Source organism: Nomascus leucogenys, chromosome 5 (genome assembly GCF_006542625.1).
Source record: "Nomascus leucogenys isolate Asia chromosome 5, Asia_NLE_v1, whole genome shotgun sequence".
NCBI lineage: Eukaryota > Metazoa > Chordata > Mammalia > Primates > Hylobatidae > Nomascus > Nomascus leucogenys.
Window position 1 is genome coordinate 69299053 of NC_044385.1, and position 21941 is coordinate 69320993.

Sequence of the window (21941 nt, forward strand, 5' to 3'; positions counted from 1 at the left end):
AGAACGTTTTCATCATGAACCACAGAAACGCCATACCTATTATCAGTTACTCCCCATTCTTCCCGTACCCTCTGGTCACTGGCAATCACTAACTACGTTTTATTTCTTTTTTTTTTTTTAATTTTTTTGCACACAAAACAAACATTTTCTAAAAATACATACAAACAAAAAGATGCGTATCAAACATATTAGGGAGGTTGCACATGGGAAGACGGGGAATAGAAATGGGGAGTGGGAATTAAAGAAAATAAATGAGAGAGGGACTTTATATGGATCAGTGATAATAACTCAATCCTCTATTTGACAAAGAAGAAGGAGAAGGAAGAGGAAGAAAAAGAAAGTGGGATAAAGGATCAGAAAGGGAGGAAAATAGAAAAAATTAGAGTATGACTCCAGGGTAGACCTGTTTTGTTGTCACTGGGTTGGTTGGTTGGTTTGTCTGTTGTATTTTTCATATGTTTCGCCATGTTGGCCAGACTGGTCTCGAGCTCCTAGCCTGAAGTGATCAACCCGCCTTGGCCCACCAGAGTGCCGGGACCACAGGCGTGAGCCACCACGTCCAGGCCCCACATTGCTTCTGGCCTCCGTGGTAGACCTCCCAGACGGGGCGGTCGGGCAGAGGCGCTCCCCACATCCCAGACGGGGCTGCCGGGCAGAGGCGCTTCTCACTTCTTCCCAGACGGGGCGGCCGGGCAGAGGCTCTCCTCACATCTTCCCAGAGGGGGCGGCCGGGCAGAGGCGCTCCTCACTTCCCAGACGGGGCGGCCGGGCAGAGGGGCGGCCGAGCAGAGACGCTCCCCGCCTCCCAGATGAGGCGGCGGCCGGGCAGGGGCTGCAATCCCAGCACCCTGGGAGGCCAAGGCAGGCGGCTGGGAGGCAGAGGCTGCAGGGAGCCAAGACCACGCCACCGCACTGCAGCCCGGGCAGCACCGAGCACCGATCCGTCTGCAGTCCCAGCAGCCTGGGAGGCGGAGGCAGGCAGAGCACTCGGGGTTAGGAGCCGGAGACCAGCGTGGCCAACATGGCGAAACCGCGCCTCCATCCAAAGGAGAGAAAGCAGGCAGCGGTGGTGGCGAGCGCCGGCAGTCCCAGGCAGCCCGCGGGGCGGGGCAGCAGGGAGCCGAGTAGATTGCAGCTTGGGCCACAGAGGGAAAGAAAGAAAGGAAGGGAGAGAGGAAGGAAGGTAGGAAGGTAGGTTTGTTCCTTTTTTAAAATTCTTTTTTGTCTTTGTCAGTTTGGGTCAGTTTGAAAGCCTTGTCTTTGAGCTATGAAGTTCTTTTTTCTACTTGTTCGATTCTGTTGTAACTTTCCAGTGTATTTTGCATTTCCTAAGTGTGTCTGTCATTTCCAGAAGTTGTGATTGTTTTTTCTTTATGGTACCTATTTCTCTGGAGATTTTTATCCATATCCTGTATTATATTTCAAGTTGGTTTTCACTTTTCTTTGGTGCCTCCTTGAGTAACATAATAATCGACCTTCTGAAATCTTTATCTGACAAGTTAGAGATTTCTTCTTGGTTTGGATTGATTGCTGGTGAGCTAGTGTGGTCTTTAGAGGATGTTAAAGAACCTTGCTTTGTCATATTACCAGAATTGTTTTTCTGGTTCTTTCTCGTTTGGGTAGACTACATCAGAGGAAAGATCTGGGGCTCAAAGGCTGCTGCTGTTCAGATCCTTTTGTCCCATGGGGTGATCCTTTGATGTGGTGCACCCCCCCTTCCTTTAGGGATTGGGCTTCCTGAGAGCCAGACTGCAGTGATTGTTACTGCTCTTCTGGGTCTAGCCACCCAGCAGAGCTACTGGGCTCTGGGCTAGTACTGGGGAGTGTCTGCAAAGAGTCTCGTGATGTGATCTGTGTTTGAGTCTCTCAGCTGTAGATACCAGCACCTGCTCCAGTGGAAGTAGCATGGGAGTGAAGTGGACTCTGTAGTTTTGTTTAGTGAGTTGGTTTTCTTGAATACTGGTTGTACTAGTAGTACAGTTATTACATGGACAGACTCAGGACCTCTGTTTAGCCAGGATGCTACAGGCAGTGGAATTAGCTGTTTTCTTTTTTCTTAGAGTGTGGTTGTTCTTTTATGAGTTGCTATAATGGCTTGAGTTTTTTGGCCTCTAGCCAGGAGGTGGAGCTTTCAAGAGAGCATCAGCTGCAGCTGTATGGGGGATACAAGCTTGCCCTAAGATCACCTGGATAAGTATTTGGTTTTCTCAGCTGATGGGTGGGGACATACAGCTCCCAAGAGATTATGTCCTTTGTTTTTGGCTGTGGGGTGGGTTGGTGTGGGCTGGGGTGGGCAGCAGTGTGTAGAGAAGGATCACCAGGTTGGGGAAGGGTGAGGCTTGTCTGAGCTCAGATTGTCTTTGGGCAGGGCTTGCTGTGGCCACTGTGGGGTATGGGGGTGTGGTTCTCAGCACTGGGAACTTGTGCCAGGCTACACGCCTCCCACTGAGAAAGCAAGCATGGCTTTCAGGCTCCCTGCATGCTGCACCTTCTGTGTTCATATCTGCCCTTCCTGTTTGACCCTCTCCCACCCCTTCCTTGATTCCTCCCAGGAAAATTCATGCTCAATTGAAATTATTACCTGGAACTTTCCTTCTACCTGTCGTCCTTCCCTAATTCCAGTGGCAGCCCTCCCGAAGGACCCCTATGAGATAAAGTCAGAAATGGCTTCCCTGGGGACCAGGAGTGCTTATAGGGCTCTTCCCGCTGTTGCTTCTACTTTTAATTTTTGCTCAGCTCTCCAAATTCGCTTCAGCTCTAGGTAAGGTTAAATCCTACTGTTTCCTGGATTTTCAGGTTCCCCAGTGAAGATGCATGTTCAGAGGCAGACTTTCCCCCTCTCATACTTTGTTTTTTCTGCTGTCTCATGGAGTTTGCAATGGCAAGCTGCTTCTTTCAAAGGGTCTGTGAATTCTTTTGGTTTTCCTGGTATGTTTCTGGAGTAGTTCTTGGAGCAAAAGTTCATGATGCGAGTCTCCGCATTCTGTTTCTGTGCATCCGAGTAGGAGCTGGAAGTTAGTCCAGCCTCCTCCCATTTTTTTTCTTTTTGTTGTTTTTAAAGATTACAAGGCCTTTGTTTTTCTTTCTGTAAAATAAGTCTTTAGAAGTAGTCTTAATTTTATTATTAAAAAATTAAGTTTTTATTATATTATTATTGAATGAAAAGTGAAATATATGTGACAGATCTTCTGATGTGCTTTAGGAGTTGAAAATTGAATGAGAGATCCCCTCTGACTTCAGTGAGCTCATATTTATATATTTATATTTCTTTTCTTCTTTCTTTTTTTGGAGATGGAGTTTTGCTCTTGTTGCCCAGGCTGGAGTGCAACGGCGCAATCTTGGCTTACCGCTTCCCGGGTTCAAGCGATTCTCCTGTCTCAACCTCCCGAGTAGCTGGGATTACAGGCATGCGCCACCATGCCTGGCTAATTTTGTATTTTTAGTAGAGATGGGGTTTCTCCATGTTGGTCAGGCTCTCGTCTAACTCCTGACCTCAGGTGATCTGCCCACCTCAGCCTCCCAGAGTGCTGGGATTACAGGCATGAGCCACTGCACCCAGGATTTGTTTCTTTTTAAAGAAAGATTCTTATGTTGGAGCTTGTGAGCTAAAGGACTTCAGGAAAACCCACGGAATCCCCTTGGTGGTGCAGGATATGTGAAGTGGGAGCAGGCATTTCAAATGGCGAAAGCAGTACAAGAGAGGGAGAGTGTGGTGGGAGGTGCCACACACTTTTCAATGACCAAATCTCATTTGTATTCGGAGCGAGAACTCACTTATCACCAAGGGAATGGCCCAAGCCATTCATTAGGGATTTGCCCCCATGATCCACACAGCTCCTGCCAAGCCCCACCTCATTACATTTCCACATGAGATGGGAGTGTGGACAAATGTTCAAACTATGAGGATAAAAAGCAAGATCTTTAGGAGATTAGCATAGAGATTTAGGAGATTAGCCTACCTGTCATGTTCAAGTTTCTGTGTAGGACTCACGTGATATAGACCCTTGGGCCAAGTTTACCCTGTTGCATTTTTTTTTTTTGAAGATAGTTTATTGAAAGGAGTATTTTCAGAGGTGTGATCATGGTTTAAGATAACCAAGAAAGGATGATGAATCACTTAGGGACTAGCAACACTTGGAAACTGTTAATCCATCCAGGTGACAGGGCAAGGGTAGAAATCATGTTCCAGAACTCAGTGAGAGTTGTAGGCATGAAAGAGGAGCCTTCTCAACAGGAGCTGTGGCCAAACAAGAAACAAGACAGGAAAGAAATGGGGAATAAATTATGCCATTATTTCTCTTTCCTTCCACCTCTTTTTCTACTGATGCTTCCTCTCACTGGTGAAACCCAACCAGAAGCTAAATGGCAAGTGAATCCCTAGAAATAAGGTGAGGCAGAGATGCAGAGCAAGTCAGATAAAACTAGAAAATGGGTCTGGGGGGAGACAATTGGAAATAATCAACAGAGTGCTCAATACTTATTCATTGAATTAAATTGAATTTTTATTGTTAATCATAATTTAGCCTTACATATTGGTAAAGTGGAAAATGAGCAAATGCCTGATGGTTTAATGTTTTCTTATATACAAAACTTGAAATGAAAATCTCTTTGAAATTTTGGAGGCAACTATTTCTCTCATCTTTTGAATGGTTGAAATAGTAAAAATGTTGCAATAATTAATCTATAAAAATTGATATTAAAATAACTCAGCTTTTTAAATACTTTATATTTTTCTTTTTTCTTTTCTTTTTTTTGAGATGGAGTTCTGCTCTTGTTGCCCAGGCTAGAGGGCAATGGTGCAATCTTGGCTCACTGCAACCTCCGCCTCCTGGGTTCAAGTGATCTCCTGCCTCAGCCTCCTGAGTAGCTGGGATTACAGGAGCCCACCACCATGCCCAGCTAATTTTCATATTTTTAGTAGATATGGGGTTTCACCATTGTTGGCCAGGCTGGTCGCAAACTCCTGACCTCAGGTAATCCACCTACCTCAGCTTCCCAAAGTGCTGGGATTACAGGTATGAGCCACCATGTCCAGCCTTTATTTTTTGAGAGAGTCTGACTCTGTCGCCCAGGCTGGAGTGCAGTGGCACAATCTCAGCTCACTGCAACCTCTACCTCCCAGGTTCAAGTGATTCTCATGCCTCAGCCCCCTGAGTAGCTGGGATTACAGGCACACGCTCCCATGCCCAGCTGATTTTTGTATTTTTAATTGAGACGGGCTTTCACCATGTTGGCAAGGCTGGTCTTGAAATTCTGACCTCAGGTGATCTGCCCACCTTGGCCTCCCAAAGTGTTGGGATTATAGGCATGAGCCACCGTGCCCAGCTTTTATTGATAATATTAAAAGCAGTTCACATTTACTGATTGTTTGACGTATCCCAGGTCACTGTGCTAAATCTTTTACATATATTCTTATATTTTATCCTCACATAACCCTGTGAGGTGTCGATACTGTTGCTGTGCTGTTAGGATGCATCATTGTACAAAACAAGTTCCACAAAGGCCACAGATCTTTATATTCTGATATTAATATTTCTATACCATTCTGTTGTTGTTAGTATTCTCTGGTTACTCTTGAAATTGAGCACCTTTTCATATGCTTTAGCCATTTAATTTTGTTTGTGTGTGTTTTGTGAAATCACTGACTTAGTCTTTTGCCCATTTTCTATTTGGTTTTATTATTAATTTGGAGGAAGCCTATATGTATATTTGAATATGTGCCATTAGCTATGTGTTACAAATGACTTCTGCCATCTGTGGAAGTTTCAAGCTGAGGTATTAAGAGCAGGTAGGATTTGGGTAGGCAAAGATGAGTGTTTCTAGTGAGATGAAAGAATAAACAAAATTTTAAGGAAAGAAGATATAATTCACATATGAAATAGTTGAATAGTTTGATTGGACTAAGACCAGAAAGCTCAAAATATATAGCACCAGGGAAGCCCCAGAAAATGGCAAAAATATACCTCAGCAGAACGTTTTCTTTAAATCAATACGTCTTCTGTTCGGGAATAACCTGTTTCAGGCAGGCTAGACAACCTGAAAGGAACCCCAAAGACAGTTTGCCTCTCTGGTAGGTAGTTCTAGGCTTTCGCTCCTCTGCCAGGGAATGAATCTTCTTTTACTGAAATGGCCTTGCTGTCATTGCCTTGTGACAAGGTGTGACTTAAAACTGGAACTGATGGGGGGAGAAGCCTAGAGGAAAGTCCTTCATCTTGTCCTCCGGCTCTAGATTTCTCAGAGTTTTTGCATATTAAAGTTAGAGCACCTTCATGCGGCTGCCCTTGCTGACCTGATGTTTCTCATTATAGAGTCATTCCTTGAAGGTTGGGACTTTGATTTCATATGACTTGGTGTATATTTCCTTACAGAACTTGAAGGCCAAAGGCTGAATGGCTTTTTGGTTTTAGCCTCCCTTTAGTCTCAACCTCCATCTTACTATGTCTGCACCAATGAAGAAGTATATTCATTCTGTTCCCTAGGGAGATTATGCTAGTGTTTTAAAAGTCTCTGCTGACTCTTCAGGATTTGCCTCTGTCACCATTTATCAGACAACAATGTTTCTATGGTTTCACTTCTTAATTTTGTATCCATTAGAATTTGTTTTGGCTCCAAATGCCTAAAACCCAAAAATATAGTGGCTTAGGAAGATAGAACTTTTATTTTTATCCCAAGTATTAACAAATAAAGGCAATTCAGGGGTGGGAAGGCAGCTCCCTGATCATCTGGAACCAATGTCTTTTCATCTCATTGTTCTTCCTACTTTATCCAAGAGGGTTGCTCCAGCAATAATGTATGCATTCCAGCCAGCAGGAAGGAGAAATGGAAAAGGACATCTCCCTACCCCTCTACAGGACTTCTCAGAAGTTGCATACACTACTCTGGTTATATCTTATGAGCTAACGCTTAGTTAGCATAGCCATACCTAAGTCTAAGGGAGGCTTGGAAAAATATATCTAGCTAAAAACAAGAATTCCTGATCCTATTGAAAAAAAAAAAAGAGAGTGGATATTGAGGATTACCATTGATCTTTGCCACATAAATCTTTTGTTATTGTGACACTAATAGTTTCCTGAGATGTTTAAGGAGAAAAGCTCAGAATAATATGGGTATATAGCCAATTTAAAATAAATTCTCATTGGAATGAGCTTATATCTGACATTCTGAATTTTAGGTGCTTATTTTAAAATTTTTACATTGGTCTAGAAGGGTCGATGTTAACTTTTGAATTTTTTATCATTTTTGTTAAGTTTGGAAGCTTGACTTCTTTCCTAAACATTGATGTAAGGTTTCATGAAATTTTTAAATATAGCAAATGCTGTTGAACATTGCAAATGTAAAATATGGAGGAGGAAATATGGGCTTTTTATCTTTATAGAAGATAAATATATTAAACCCACTATTAAAAATCGTCTATAGAAAAAATTTTAGCAAGAGGTAATATAAAAGCTCTTGGTTAGAGTGTATTCAAATATATGGAAATTAAATGGAAATCTAGAATCATTTCAGTTCACTGAGAATTAGCTGATATAGTGAGCAGCAGATAAAATCCCATAGACACTGCACTTTTTTTTAAGTTCTGGTCTTCACAGAGCTTAAAGATAAGTGTAGTATTGTAACGTAATTATTCTCATTATTAAAAATGATTTACTTTTAAAACCCAGCAGGTTACATCATAAGTAATATTCATTTTTTCTTCCATAGGTAAGAAGTTTGATAGGTGTAGGACTGGGTGTTGCGGCTCTTGCATTTGCAGGTAAGATAAAGAATATATACCAATAAATTGCAGGAGAAATATTTCCAAATAGCGTCTACAGTGATTCATGAGTAGACCCTTAGTATTCTGAGGTTTTGGTTTTCAGACATAATACATTCTCATTCTTTCCACCATTTGTAGTTACTGAACATTTGTCATTGTAGCAAAATCTAGATAAACTTTATAGGGAAGAAAATTAGTGATACAAAAGCCAGGAAAACTAACTCCAATAATAGTTTGTCTTCCTGGCATTTTTTTTCAGTTTGAGGTATAGTATACTATAAAAAGAAATTTTAATATTATGCAATGTAAGTGGCATGGAGTTCCTTTATTCTCCCATATTTATTTTTTCTTGCCGACAGATTTATACATTTTAAGCTGTCAGTTGTTTCTGATGAGCATAGTTGTTCCGTATAGTCTATTAATTTGTCTCTCAACATATTGGTATAATTATCTTGATAAACCCAGGAGATTTTTTTTCACTGCTAAAATTACCTTTTTCGAAAGAATAGTTTTTTTTTTTTTGAGACGGAGTCGCACTCTGTCGCCCAGGCTGGAGTGCAGTGGGACAGTCTCTGCTCACTGCAAGCTCCACCTTCCGGGTTCACACCATTCTCCTGCCTCAGCCTCCCAAGTAGCTGGGACTACAGGCGCCTGCCACCACGCCCAGCTAATTTTTGTATTTTTAGTAGAGACAGGGTTTCACCATGTTGGCCAGGATGGTTTCGATCTCCTGACATCGTGATCCTCCTGCCTCGGCCTCCTAAAGTGCTGGGATTACAGGCGTGAGCCACCACGCCCGGCCTATTAGAAAGGATAGTTCTGAAGATCTAAAGTAAATTTAGTTCTGAAGATCTAAATTGTCATTAACTTACAGTAGTTTTAAATTACATAGCTATATCCTAATTAAATGTTAATTTGAGAATATGTCCTTATTGATAAAGATACTTTTTTGTTCTAGCATTTGTGTTTGTAAGTTCTATAGGTTTGATCTTGTTAATTGGATCTTTTAGGCAAAGCTGCATTCCACTGTGGCTACATGGATTTTAGTAAGATCTAATAGAAAAATGAGAAATAAGAGGGTCTTGTTTTGTATGGTATTTATTTTCTCACAATTATCATTTGAAACACTATTTTAATCTTTTGTCTTGGAAGTAATGAAACACTTCAACAATCGGAACTTTAAAATCTAGATCAGTGGTTCAGATTCTCTTGATGTTTTTGTCATCAGGGTCTTATGTCTCAGTTATATAACTTATACTTAATGAATTTCTGAGGTTTCATGAGAAGGATGTCATGTCTCAAACAGAATTCCGACAAACTTGCACCTAAACATAAAGGAATTTTAGTATTAATTAGAGTAGGCATAGTTATGAATTCAAATGTAAGATTTTGATTTGAAATTAGACAAAGATGTATTTTTTCCAGGGTCGTCTTTGTAAAATGACAAGAATTCGTGTGTATATTCTATATAGACCACACTGTTCCCAAACTCATATTACTGACTAGAATATTATATTAAATAACAGCAAGATCTCTTCCAGAGCCAAATACAACCAAATAATAGAATTTAGGAGAAAGTACACTTAGATGTGTTAGAACTAGGTCTTCTAGTTAGAGCAAACCTCCAGATGTCACTTCTTGAAGCATTTAACTGCTTTTTAACTGAGATTAGAAGTCAGTCACTGGTTTTGAAGAATTTTGAGGTAATATGAAAGCCACATTTCATACTATTATAAAATCATATGGAAGATGACATCAATGCGATAAGAGATAGAAGCAAGTTAGGGAATCAGCCTCATTTAATTTCACTTTATTTAATGTTCTTTATCTCAAGACCTTTTTATCTTCACATTTTCCCATTTCTGGCATCCTGTCTTTCACTGTATAACATGTTTGCACAGAAATAACAGTATACATAGGCAGATAAATTTTTCTAAAAGGTCTAGGTAGTTGAATTTTTGCAGTAGAACTCTTGATTTGCAAATAGGCTTATGGTTAGAAGTTGAATTAAAGCCTGTAGTGTCATATACTGGTTTTCTAGCAAGACTCTTGGAGAAAGAGATACTAGTAGAAGACACAATCTGATTGGGGTGCAAAAGATGCCCTCAAAATAATTTAGAACCTGTTTTACTATTGACTCTTAGTTGTTAAAACTCAGGGGAGTTTTGATTGTTAGGATTCCTAACTAGGGAAAGAACTAAAAATAAGTTTTCAGAGAGAGTAGCCATCCTCAGTGAGAAACATTGGTAGTTAACATCCTTGGTAAATATTTCATATGTAATTGCTTTTTAACTTTAGAGATAATTCATTAACCATTTCTGTGTAGTATAGATCATAAATAATTTGTTTTCTATAGATTTCAAAGTGATTATCATAAAAAGCAATACAATTAATATTTTGGTATTATAAGTATCTTTTATACATAATAGGACTTTACAGTTTGTTGTAGAAAGAATACTAGGATGTTGTTTTTTGTGACCTATGCCATAATATAAATGTAAGATATACATAAACATTGAAAGTTTCTAGTTTTATGATCATAAACTAGAACTTGATAAATTTAATGGCTATGATAATGGTATTAACATGAAATTTCGCCCTCCAATAAATTAAATATTTGAAAAAATTGACCATCTTTCTGGTAAGTTTTGAAATACTTATTGAAATAACATATATAAACTATCAATAAATACTGTGGCAAGCACTTTGAAGGTGTTGATTTGATTTTGATTATAGAAAATACGTTTGCTTTTATTCCTTTTACTATTTAGGTCGCTATGCATTTCGGATCTGGAAACCTCTAGAACAAGTTATTACAGAAACAGCAAAGAAGATTTCAACTCCTGTAAGTTAAACGTGGCTTTAGTTAGAAGACTCATTTTGATTTTTGTTCGTATGACATATTTCAATTAACTTAGAAAATGTCTTGGATTTTCCAGTGTTTGTAGAAGTTTATTTCCTTCACTGTGTCATTGGTGAGTTTGTCTAATTTACTGGCTCAGTTTCTTGTAAGTTATTGGTCACATTATTTTTATATCTAACTTTATTCCTGGTTTTGACATCTAATTATTATAATCTGTTTAGTAGTATTACATCAACTTTGATGTAACTTATTTTACCCATTTAGTTCTGTTCATTTATTCAATAAACATTTAGTGAGTCCCCATCCCTGTGCCAGGAGCTTGGAATAGCTGATGAACAAAGAAGACATGGTTCTTGTCCTGATGAAGCTTATCCAAGAGTTGATGCCATCTTGAAATTTGAAACTAGTCCCCTTATACCATCATACCTGGCCATCTCAAACTTACGAGATTCCAACCATGAAATCTTGTACAACTTACACATTTTTGTACCAGCATTATAGCTACTCTGGGGAGCTGAATATAAGTGAAAAAATGAATGATAGTAATGTATCCGTAAAAGCAACAGTATGGATTGTAGTTAGCAACCACTGAAGACAATATAAAGAAAAGTCGGTGAGGCCCTGCAGTGTAAACGTTGGTTTCAGGGAAACAGAAGCAGGTCTGGGATAGATCAACTTGGTTGAGATTTGAGATTGTCACATTGCTGCAAACCAAGTTGATCATCAGCTATTCTAAGTTCTGGCACAGGGATGGGGACTCACTGAATGTTTGTTAAATAAATGAACAGTAATTAAACAGGGAAAGTAAGTTATGTCAAAGTTGATATAATACTACTAAATGTAAAACTACTAAACTACCTACTTTATGTTATTTCAATAAATATTTCAAAACTTACCAGAAAGACTGTCATTTTTTCCAAATTTATAATTTATTGGAGGACAGAATGTCATGTTAATACCATTATCACAGCTTTTAAATGTATCAAGTTCTAGTTCATGATCATAAAACCAGAAATTTTCAATGTTTATGTATAGTATCTTACATTTATATTGTGGCACAGGTCACAAACAATGAATTTCTTCTTTTAGCAAAGGCATTACAGGCTTGTGAGGCTTAGTTAGCCATGAACAATGACAGCACCAAAGGATGACATACTGACAAATAATTAAACTTAGATTCAAAAAAAACAGCAAGTGATTTTACAGTCCTATAAATGCTTGTCTGTGATTAGAGGGAACATACGTGTATTTTCTGTTTTCCTATTTATATTTTATTTGGCTAAAATATTGGTAGGTATTCAGTAAATATCCTTTGAGCACCTACTACATACTACATTACCATAGACAGTGGGATATAGTTATGGACCAAAGACATTGCCCTCTAGGAGCTTACATGTTAGTGGAGAGACACAGTTAAAAAAAAAGAGAAGTAAGATATATAATACCTAGAAGTGTCGAGTGTTTTTGAGAAAACCAAATCAGGGTAAGAGGCTAAATAGTAACAGCAATGAGGAATCTTTACCTTAGATAGGCCAGGTAAGGTTTCTCCAAGAAGATAAGGGAGCAGGCCATACAAGCCTCTGGTGTAAGAGCTTCCTAGGTGGTAGGATCACTGCAAAGGTCCTGAGGTGCAAATGAGTCTAGCAGCAAGAGTAACTCCAAAGGAGTGTATGAAGGGAATAGTGGTAGCTTGGGCCCAGATCCCTTAGGCCCTAATAGACAATGAAAAAAAACTTCAAATTTTACCTTAAGCCTGAAAGAAAGCCCTTGGAAGGGTTTGAGCATGGAGGCAATGTGATTCGCATTTTAGGTTATCACTCTGCTTGCTACCTAGAGCCAGAGTAGAAGCTGTGAAACCAGTAAGCAGATATTGAGATAGTCCAGGTGATAGATGCTGATGGCTTGAAATAGAGTAGTAGCAATGGACACAGTAACATAGTTCTTTAAATGAATTCTATTTATATCTTTCCATATGTTTATAAATAATAAATGGAGAGAATTTCAGAAATCGTTTCTTTTCTGTTATGGTGATCTTCAGTATGCTGTAAATAGAAAATTACCAAGCTTTGCAAAACTACATTATTTAACATTGTAAAGGAAGAGAGAGCAAGAAAATGAGAAAATCTTCAGTAGTTGGTAGAGGCTCACAGATAAGGCAGGGTAATTCAAGAGATTGTAATGGATATGCTCATGTAACCCTTTCTTCAGTGGCTCATATGACCTGCTCCCTCATCTCCGAGGAACCTTACTTGTCCTATTTAATATAAAGAGTCTGAGCCTGGCACCTGCATTTCTTAAAGGGAGATGATGTGTACCCCCTTTTCCCTCCTTGTGGGGCTCAGGGTAAGAAACTTAGCTTTCAATAAATCTGGCTTCTTTTTCACAAAGTGCTACTCTTAGAGTTTGCAGTAAAACATCTTAGAATATCTTTATCATTATCATAATTATATTTTTACCTCAGTAAAGATGCAAGTACTTTTAAACAATTTTAAAAATAGAATCATTCCAGGGAAACTGAGAAATGAAGTATGTGCATACTTTCTCTTGGTACTAATGAATCCCAATGTCACACCTCATAAACACAGTATATACAGTGTTTTGATTTTGTAAATATTATTAATTATTGAACCAAGTAGGGTTACTAAAAAGACAGGAACTGTAATTGTGTGTCACTAAATCTCTGTCACTCAAAGAAGATTGTCCAAGGCTCAAGTTTCAATGGGGGTTTCTTTTCATTGTTTCTTTAAACTTTATTTGCTTTCTCTAAGCTTTAACATGTTGTTTTTCAATCTTTCTCTTTTTCATACTTTTTTTTCATCTTGCTGAAATAGTGCCTTGCATAAGTTTCTTATATGGAATGCATGGATGGTAAATGTTTTTTCTGCTTTGTTAAACAGTTTGTTTCTTTTGTTCTCACTGTTAATTATCAGCTGCTAGCTCCTTGAAATCTGGTGGAGCCAACATTAGAGAAGTATAGAAATCTCTGCTGAGATTGTAGACAACCTGTTGTTTTGTTTTCTTTTGTTGTTTGGGTTTTGGGATTTTAGGTTTTGGTGGTGGTGGCTTTTTTTTTAGCTCTGAAAATTTGTAGGATTTTCTCTTTCTTACTGATGTTCTGGCATTTCATAAGAATTCTTAGTGAGCCCTAACTTATTTGAAAATGGTCTTTAGTTCTGTAAGATTTTCTTACAGTTTTTTCTTTTATTATTTCTTCCTTTCATTGTCTCTTCTGCTTCTGGAACTCTGAACAGAAAGATGTTGGAACTGATAAAAAGATGTCTGTCCTCTATGTCTCTTACCATTTTATCTCTTATTTTCCATCTCCTTATCTTTCTTTGTTCTTCATTCTACAATATTTTCATGGCTTATTTTCCAGATCACCAGGTTGGCCTTTAGCAATGTCCATTCTGTTATTCAGTCTATCCACCGAATTCTTCACATCGGTAATTTTTTTTTTTTTTTTTTTTTTTTTGAGACAGAGCCTAGGCTGTAGTGTGGTTGCGCAATCTCGGCTCACTGCAACTTCTGCCTCCCGAGTTCAAGTGATTTTCCTACCTCAGCTTCCTGAGTAGTTGGGATTACAGGCGCTCGCCACTACGCCCAGCTAATTTTTGTATTTTTAGTGGAGATGGAGTTTCACCATGTTGGCCAGGCGGGTCTTGAGCTTCTGACCTAAGTGATCCTCCACCCACCTCAACCTCCCAAATTGCTGGGATTATAGGCGTGAGCCACTGTGCCCAGCCAACGTTAGTAATTTTCTAACTTCCAAGGATTCTTTCTTGTTTCTTTTTTCTGGCAACCCATTTTTTAATTAATGTGGTATCCTTTTGAATATTTCTAAAGCCATTAATTAGAATTTGGCCAAGTTCTCTTCTGCTTCCTAATTTATCTCCTTTTCTTATAGTCAGTTGTTAAGTGTTCATATTGGTTCATTTTTTCTCCTCCATGATATTGGGTTTGCTCAAATGTCCAATGATCCTTGGTTGTTGATTCATATTTATGATGACTAAATTGACTAATAGAAGTAATGTTCCTGACTTCAGCAGTTTGGTAGGGTTGCTTCAACAGCTTAACTGAATGAGAGTGTTGACAGTGTGCTGTAAATAACATAGGTGGGTTTGTTAACAGGCATGTCTTTCAGAGCAAGGAGACTAGAGGCAGGATTGGTACCTGGAGAGTCCAGGAGAGGTTGAGCACTGTGTATATTTTACTCCTTGGCATAGCTTCTCACCTCCCTAGGCTTCTGGGTTCTGAAATAGGATCTGCTGGTATGCCTCTTTGGTTCTCTTAGTATCTACCACCCAAAATAAGATGCGTATCAGAAAAAGAGGCATATGGTTCTCTTTCTCAGCCTGAGGGCAAAAGTGACAAGTGCCTGGCCTCTTATGCTCTATATGAGTAGGGTAGGAATGATCTGTTTATATTGTTCTGGTTTAATAAGTTTTGCTGATTTTTTATTGTTGTTGACTCTGAATTTAGTGTTCTTGTTTTCCTGAAAAGGGTTTCTTTTTTTCTCTGGTGTTTTGAGGCTGCTGGGATTTTTCTGTACATGCAAATTTTACCTAGGATTTCTTTAAACTTTCTGGTTTGCCATTTATCCCATTTCTTGTTTTCTAGGCCTATTAAAGGTGTTTTAAAATTTACAGTGTCTTTTCTCATTTCAAAGGCACTTTGGAAAGCAAAAGACCTTTATGATTCAATCTGCTCTTTTGAACAAGTGCCCTTTTGCTTTTTTTTTTTATTAATGTATTAATGTATATTATTGACTCAGCCAATGTCTAATTACCCTTAAATTTTTTTCTGGGGGAGAAAACCCATCCTTCATCTTTTTTTTTTTTTGAGGCTTTTAATTTTCTGTTTGTGAATCTGTCCTTTTATTTGAATATAATTTTTTAAATTGCATTTATTTTGTTTTATGATCAAGTGGAATTTATGGAAAAATATACTCATTAAAATCATCCTTTGTTAGCTTTAAATCAAGTAGATTACTGTACATAATAAAGTTTATAGTTTATTATAAATGTGTTCTTTTAAAACTATGGGATGATCAAGTTCGTCTCTAGTTGCCTGGAGGACTTTTGTGTTTCAAGCTATTGAGTGAATGAATTAGTTAATGAAGACTTTGGTTTAACTTAGCAAAGGAGACACAAAATAATCTAACATGGCACTACAGCATTTAGTGCTAATTTTAGAAGGAAAATGATTTTGATTTCTGTCATTTACAATATTTTATGAATGGGATAGTACAAAATAATCATTTGAAGGTCCAGGATGTGTTTCTGTTTTTAGAAAAAAAAGGACCATTTACTCCATCTATTTGATGGTATACTTGTTCCTTACAGTAATCTCATTTTTTGGATCTAAACATTTTCTCTGACCTACCACAGTGTTGTCAGAAAATGGTTCTGCAGTGGCTTATATCTGTAAGTCCTAATATAATGCAATATGGGTATATTATTTTCAAGCTTAAAAGGACCTTTCAGTTTTATTAGTGGGGAGGAGTACAGAGTTACAATTTTGTGCTTTCTCATGACATAGATATTAATTCAAACATAATAATAGATTAAAATACTGTGATAACAGTTGTGTTCTATTTAAAGTTATGTGAGACCTAAATTTTCTAGAAGTTTAGGAAGCATGATTTTCTCTGAAGAAATGTGTAAATACGATTGACCCTTGAACAACCTGGGTTTGAACTGCACAGGTCCACTTAATCATGATTTTAAAAAATAAACTCAATGAGCCCTCCATGTCTGCAATGAAATGCAGATCAAAAATGTAGTATTCATGGGATGCAACTCATCTACACTGAGGCCAACTTTTTGTATCTGTAGTTTCTGTAGGGCTGACCGTGGTGCCTGAGTATGTGCAGATTTTAGTACAAGTGGTCCTGGAACCAGTCACCCACAGATACTGAGGGTTGAATGTATTTTAGTAGTGAGCAACATAGCAATTTTTTGTTTTCTCTTTGTATACTTTTCTGCACACAGCCCCAAATGTTAAGTCTCTATTCTCAAAATGGTCTAGATCTTTTGGAAGGGTTGTGTTGGTTATATGTATATATAGATTGACTTACTCGTAATAAAATCAGTGTTTATATGAACTTCTTCCCGACACTAGATTTTAGGTAGCCTTTTCTGAAACTCTATGTCTACCTGGGCAAAACTGAAAGTGAAAAAATTGCTCAGATACCAATACCTGCTTTTAAGATTAATGAGCTTTGTGACTACCGTGGGAATGACAGTTTATGAAACATGATAAATTTATCTGTTATTATGCTGGCTCCAAATTTTAGAGCTCCCTAAGGTAAATAAAGACTCATTGAAATATTTTTTTCCCGAATAAAGAATTACTCTATGCAGTAGTTCAGGCATGATTTAAAAACAAAAGTAAGAACAAATATTTGGTGATACTTCTATTTTGTTATGACTAAATCAATTAATTACCTTTAATTTAGAGAGTAAGTCATGCATCTAGTAAAAATTTTGGTTTCCTGAAAGAAACCTTAAAACCAGCTCCTATTCCTCTAAGTCCCTCGTTTTTTTGAGACAGTCTGTCTCCATTGCCCAGGCTGGAGTGCACTGGTGCACTCATAGCTCACTGCAACCTCCACCTCCTAGGTTCAAGTGATTCTCCTGCCTCAGCCTCCAGAGTAGCTGGGATTACAGGCGTGCCCAACCACACCCAGCTAATTTTTTATCTTTAGTAGAGATGGGGTTTCACCCTGTTAGCCAGGCTGGTCTCTGACCTGAGGTGATCCGCCCACCTCAGCCTCCCAGAGTGCTGGGATTACAGGCGTTGAGGCACCACAGTCGGCCCCCTTACTTCTTTCCATTTCTATATGTATCTGTATTTCTCTCTATAATCTCTCTTTATATATGTGCATACTCTCTATGTATGTTTAGAAAGATATAAAATTTGTTCAAGTTAATATGCGTACTTAACCCAATTTGATATCCTTCCTCTCCTCAAAACTTGTGTCAGGGGTGGGGGACTATTGGTTTTTTTACTGGATTATAAATTACTTGAAACTTGGAGAGTATATTATATTCTCACAGTATTGATTCATTGATAGATTAGCATCTGTGTGATGAAGGACAGTCCCTGATCTCTCATTTGAAAAGTGCCTGGTACACAGCAGTTCCTGAAGTGTTTATTGAATGAATTAATTACCAGGAATTATTTATTACCAAGTGGAAATTTATAACAAGCTGTTCAAAGAGTATAGCTTATATAAATGGCCAGATCTGACTCCCTAGAACCCATTTTTTAAGCCCTAGTCATTTCCTTAGTTTCTTTTAGTATTCTTCTTTTTCTTTAATTGTATAAACAGCCTGTGCTCATTGTTGAAAATTTAGAAGTTAAAAAAAAAGAAAAAGATTATAATCCCACCAGCTAAAAATAACTTTGAAGTTATATGCTTTCAGATTTTATTTCATGTAAGCATACCTATTTTTCCCTACTTTTGTAAGGAAATGGTTTCATGCTTAGAAACGTTTATGCCTGTAATCATATATGTGTGTGTTTCCTCCTAAAAGCTAAGTTTGTACATCCTGTTTCTCTGTTTAGAGCTACTGAAAATAGTGTCTTTACTTGCTGTCTCCATTCCTTTCTTCCCATTCTGTCTTAAATGCACTCTAATTGTACACTCACCTCACTTTCTGTAGCTCTTCTCAGTTTTTGATGTCCTCTTTGCTAAATCCAGAGGTCAGTTTGTGGCTCTCATTTTACTTTACCTATCAGAAACTTTGAAACCATTTTTCGTTTCCTCACTCTTGACTTGTAGTTAATTTCCTCCTTTACTGCTAGGCCTTCTCAGCCTCCTTTACTGATTCCTCTCCATTTCTGTATCACTAAGTGTTGCAGTCTTTAGGGAAGACTCCTTGGACTTCTCATTTTTAAACCGTCTCACTTCAGTCTCATGGCTTTAAATGCTGTCTGTACACTAATGACTCTCAAATGTAAAGTCTGATGTTAAGTCAGACATTCTCCACTTGGATATTTAAGACATTTCAAACTTAATATATCCGAAATCATTCTCCTCATGTCTGTTATTCACAACAAATAAACAGCTGCTCCTTTCCTAAGTCATTAAATGGCAATTTGGCAGTTTAGGCCAGAAACCTTGAAGTCATTTGCACAGCTTGGGTTCTCTGGAAAGCAGAGTGAGATAAAGATTAGCAAGCTATACCTTTATTAAAGAGTGCTCTTAGCATAAACAACTCCAGAAAGAAAGGGAAGGACAAGTTAGGCTTCAGTGCAGTCCTACCAAAAGCCTCAGCCAATCTCACAATAACCTCTAAGCAAGGATGACTCATTGTAGTTATCCCAAGTTGGGGCAAGGGGTCATAGGATTAAATGACATTACCCAGGAAGTGAGTATATATAAGAAGTCCAAGGACTGAACCCTAGAGAAATACAATGTTTCTATCCCATGTCAACCAGTCAGTAGATACAGGCTGCCCTGCAAAGTGGGATGAGCTTGACTTCTTTAGGCAAGGCAATTCCTAAAGTGTCTGACAGCTGGGAGCTATCAGCCAGCCACAGCCCCAGTGTCTGAGGAGTAAGTCCTTCACTCCTGATGGGGGATCTGGTGAGCATATAACGGTGTCCTCAACGTCATTCTTAATTTTTTTTTTTTTCTCATATCCCAAATTCAATCCATCAAGCAAATGTTAGTTCTGTTTTCAGTATACATCCAGAATGTAACCATTTTTATCACCTCCTCTGCTACCAGCTTAGTTCATACCATCATTATCTGTTGTCTGGATTATTGTTATGTTTTCTGAACTGGTCTGCTGCTTCTACTCTTGAACGTTTCTATTCTCTACATGGCAGTTAGATTAAATCGAAGTTAGATTGTTATTCCAGTGGTCTGGCTTCTCCTCCCACTTAAAATTCTAAATTCCTTCCATTGTTTACAAGGCCTTCCACAATCTGGTTCCCATTATATCTCCTCTTCTTGTTCACGCCTCTCCAGCAGCATTGAAACCTTTTAATCCAGCTTCCCAGCCTCTCTTGGCTTACCTGTCTGCTAGTGTGACATACTCCCTGCTTCATCAGTTGCTCCCCATTCTCTGTTGGCTAGTGTGATAGGCTAAACGATGTCTGCCGTATCAACATTAAATGACTTCATCAAGGTTATCCAATGCGAAAAGTACTACAGAGCTTAGAAAAATTTCAAGCATTTTCCTTCTACCAGTCTGTTTTGTTCTTTCTCTCATATCTTGGTGTAGAAAAATTAATCTGTTTTAAAGTGAAAAAAAGTTAACATTTTTTAAGACTTAATATTGGTCAAAATTTCTTGAAAAGTTTCATTGTTTGGTGCTTCCCCCTGTCCCATAATTTTGAGTTGACTTCTAGTAAAATGGATTACTCTCACTGCAGCTACATGATGAGATTGAGGTCATGCCACCTCATACGTGGAACTAATGATTTCTTGCTCTTTCTTTCCTATGCAGAGCTTTTCATCCTACTATAAAGGAGGATTTGAACAGAAAATGAGTAGGCGAGAAGCTGGTCTTATTTTAGGTGTAAGGTAGGTGTGCAGCATAAGTATTGTTTTGTTGTGTGGCCAAGCTTGTCTTTAAAAAAGAGAAAATGTTACAATAAGGTTATATTTTCATTTAAAATTATGAGTAGGTGGCAGAGGAGAAAATATCAAATTTTTACATTTGAAAGCCTCAAATCTAAAACTATCCCACTCCCCTAAAAAACAAAACAAAACAAAACAAAAAAATAGGCAAAGTTGTGAAGTACCTTTATTCTTTAACAAGGATCTATAATATTTGAATACTAATGTTTCAGTTAACCAAAATATCCTTTTTTGTGACATTCTCTCTGGACTCAGTTTTATAACTTGATATCATATTTTTAATTATAATCCAGGATATGTTTCATAGTTCTTTTCTGCTTCTGCAGTGTGACATCAAACATATTTATTGTGCTTGTTTCACCTTAGTATCCTTTTATTGTCTAACTTTGGACAATATGAGAGAAAATGATATTGTATGATTGCTGTGTGATATCATTTAACATTTAATGTTAAGAATATTTTCCCCTATGATATTCATTTGTTTACCATATGTTCCCTTAGAGCCTACTGTCAACTTTTTGTGCGAATTGGTTACAGTATGTCATGTACAACAAATTTTCTGATGATATAATCAACACAAGTAAGCAAATTAGATAATAAAGTCCTGTAATGACAAAAATTTTTTGATATCTTATAAATTTTTTAAAATTTAAAGATTTTTTTTAAAAGCCAAAACATTTTATTATTTGTTATGACCTAGCAGAAAAAACAAAAGAGTTGGGAGGAGGAGCCCAGTTTAGCTTGGTGCTTTATTTAAGAGATCTCATCTCTCCTTATCAGACAATAGAAAATAGGAAATGATTTTAAGCATGAGAGTCAGATTAGGAAGTTAGCTATGCTGCCAACTATTTCTTGCTTAATATCATCCAGAATGGCATTGTTATTTTTCCTGAACTTTTATTGGCATCCCAAAATACCCTGTTGATGATCTTGAAATCTGAGTATGAAACACATTATAAAACCAAGTACAAAGGTTTTTGAGGATATCCTTTAATATTATGCAGGGTACTTACATTGTTAGAACAGACAGGAGTTGACTATATTTTTACATTCTCTTAAGATATATATTTATAAAGTTTTATCCCATAGAACTGAAAGCTGTATAAAATTCACTTGGAAAATTCAGTGATTAAGAGCACAGACTCCGGTATCAAGTACATCTGCATACAAATACCAGTTTAACACCTATTAAATGGGTGCCCCCAGTTTCATCGTCTGTAAAATAGAGAAAATAGATTAGTTTTAAACTGCATAAGGTTGCCGTGAAGATTAAATTATATAATATATGTGAACTTCTTTTTTTGGAAGTTTGTTTTTTCTTTTTTAAACTTTTAGGTTCAGGGTTACATGTGCAGGTTTATTGTAAAGGTAAACTCATGTCACAGGGGTTTGTTGTATAGATTATTTTGTCACCCAAGTACTAAGCCTAGTACCCAATAGTTATTTTTTCTGCTTCTCTCTCACCTCCTACCCTCCACCCTCAGGTAGGCCTCAATGTCTGTTTTTCCCCTCTTACTATTTAGCTCCCACATATAAGTGAGAACATGTGATATTTGGTTTTCTGTTTCTGCATTAGTTTGCTGAGGATAATGGCTTCCAGTTCATCCATGTTCCTGCAAAGCCCATGATCTCATTTTTTTTTGTGGCTGCATAGTATTCCATGGTGTATATGTACCACATTTTCTTTATCCTCTCTACCACTGGTGAGCATTTAGGTTGATTCCATA

The 21941-nt window shown here is 37.8% G+C and overlaps 1 protein-coding gene across 1 annotated transcript in view; it reads left to right on the forward strand.

The window, feature by feature from the left end:
- DNAJC15 (DnaJ heat shock protein family (Hsp40) member C15) overlaps positions 1–21941 on the forward strand; it is an 82729-nt gene that overhangs the window by 34191 nt on the left and 26597 nt on the right. Inside the window, exons 3-5 of the mRNA XM_003270033.4 lie at positions 7702–7753; positions 10528–10601; positions 20081–20157. Coding sequence (XP_003270081.1) covers positions 7702–7753; positions 10528–10601; positions 20081–20157 — 203 coding nt within the window. The remainder of the gene's footprint in view (positions 1–7701; positions 7754–10527; positions 10602–20080; positions 20158–21941) is intronic.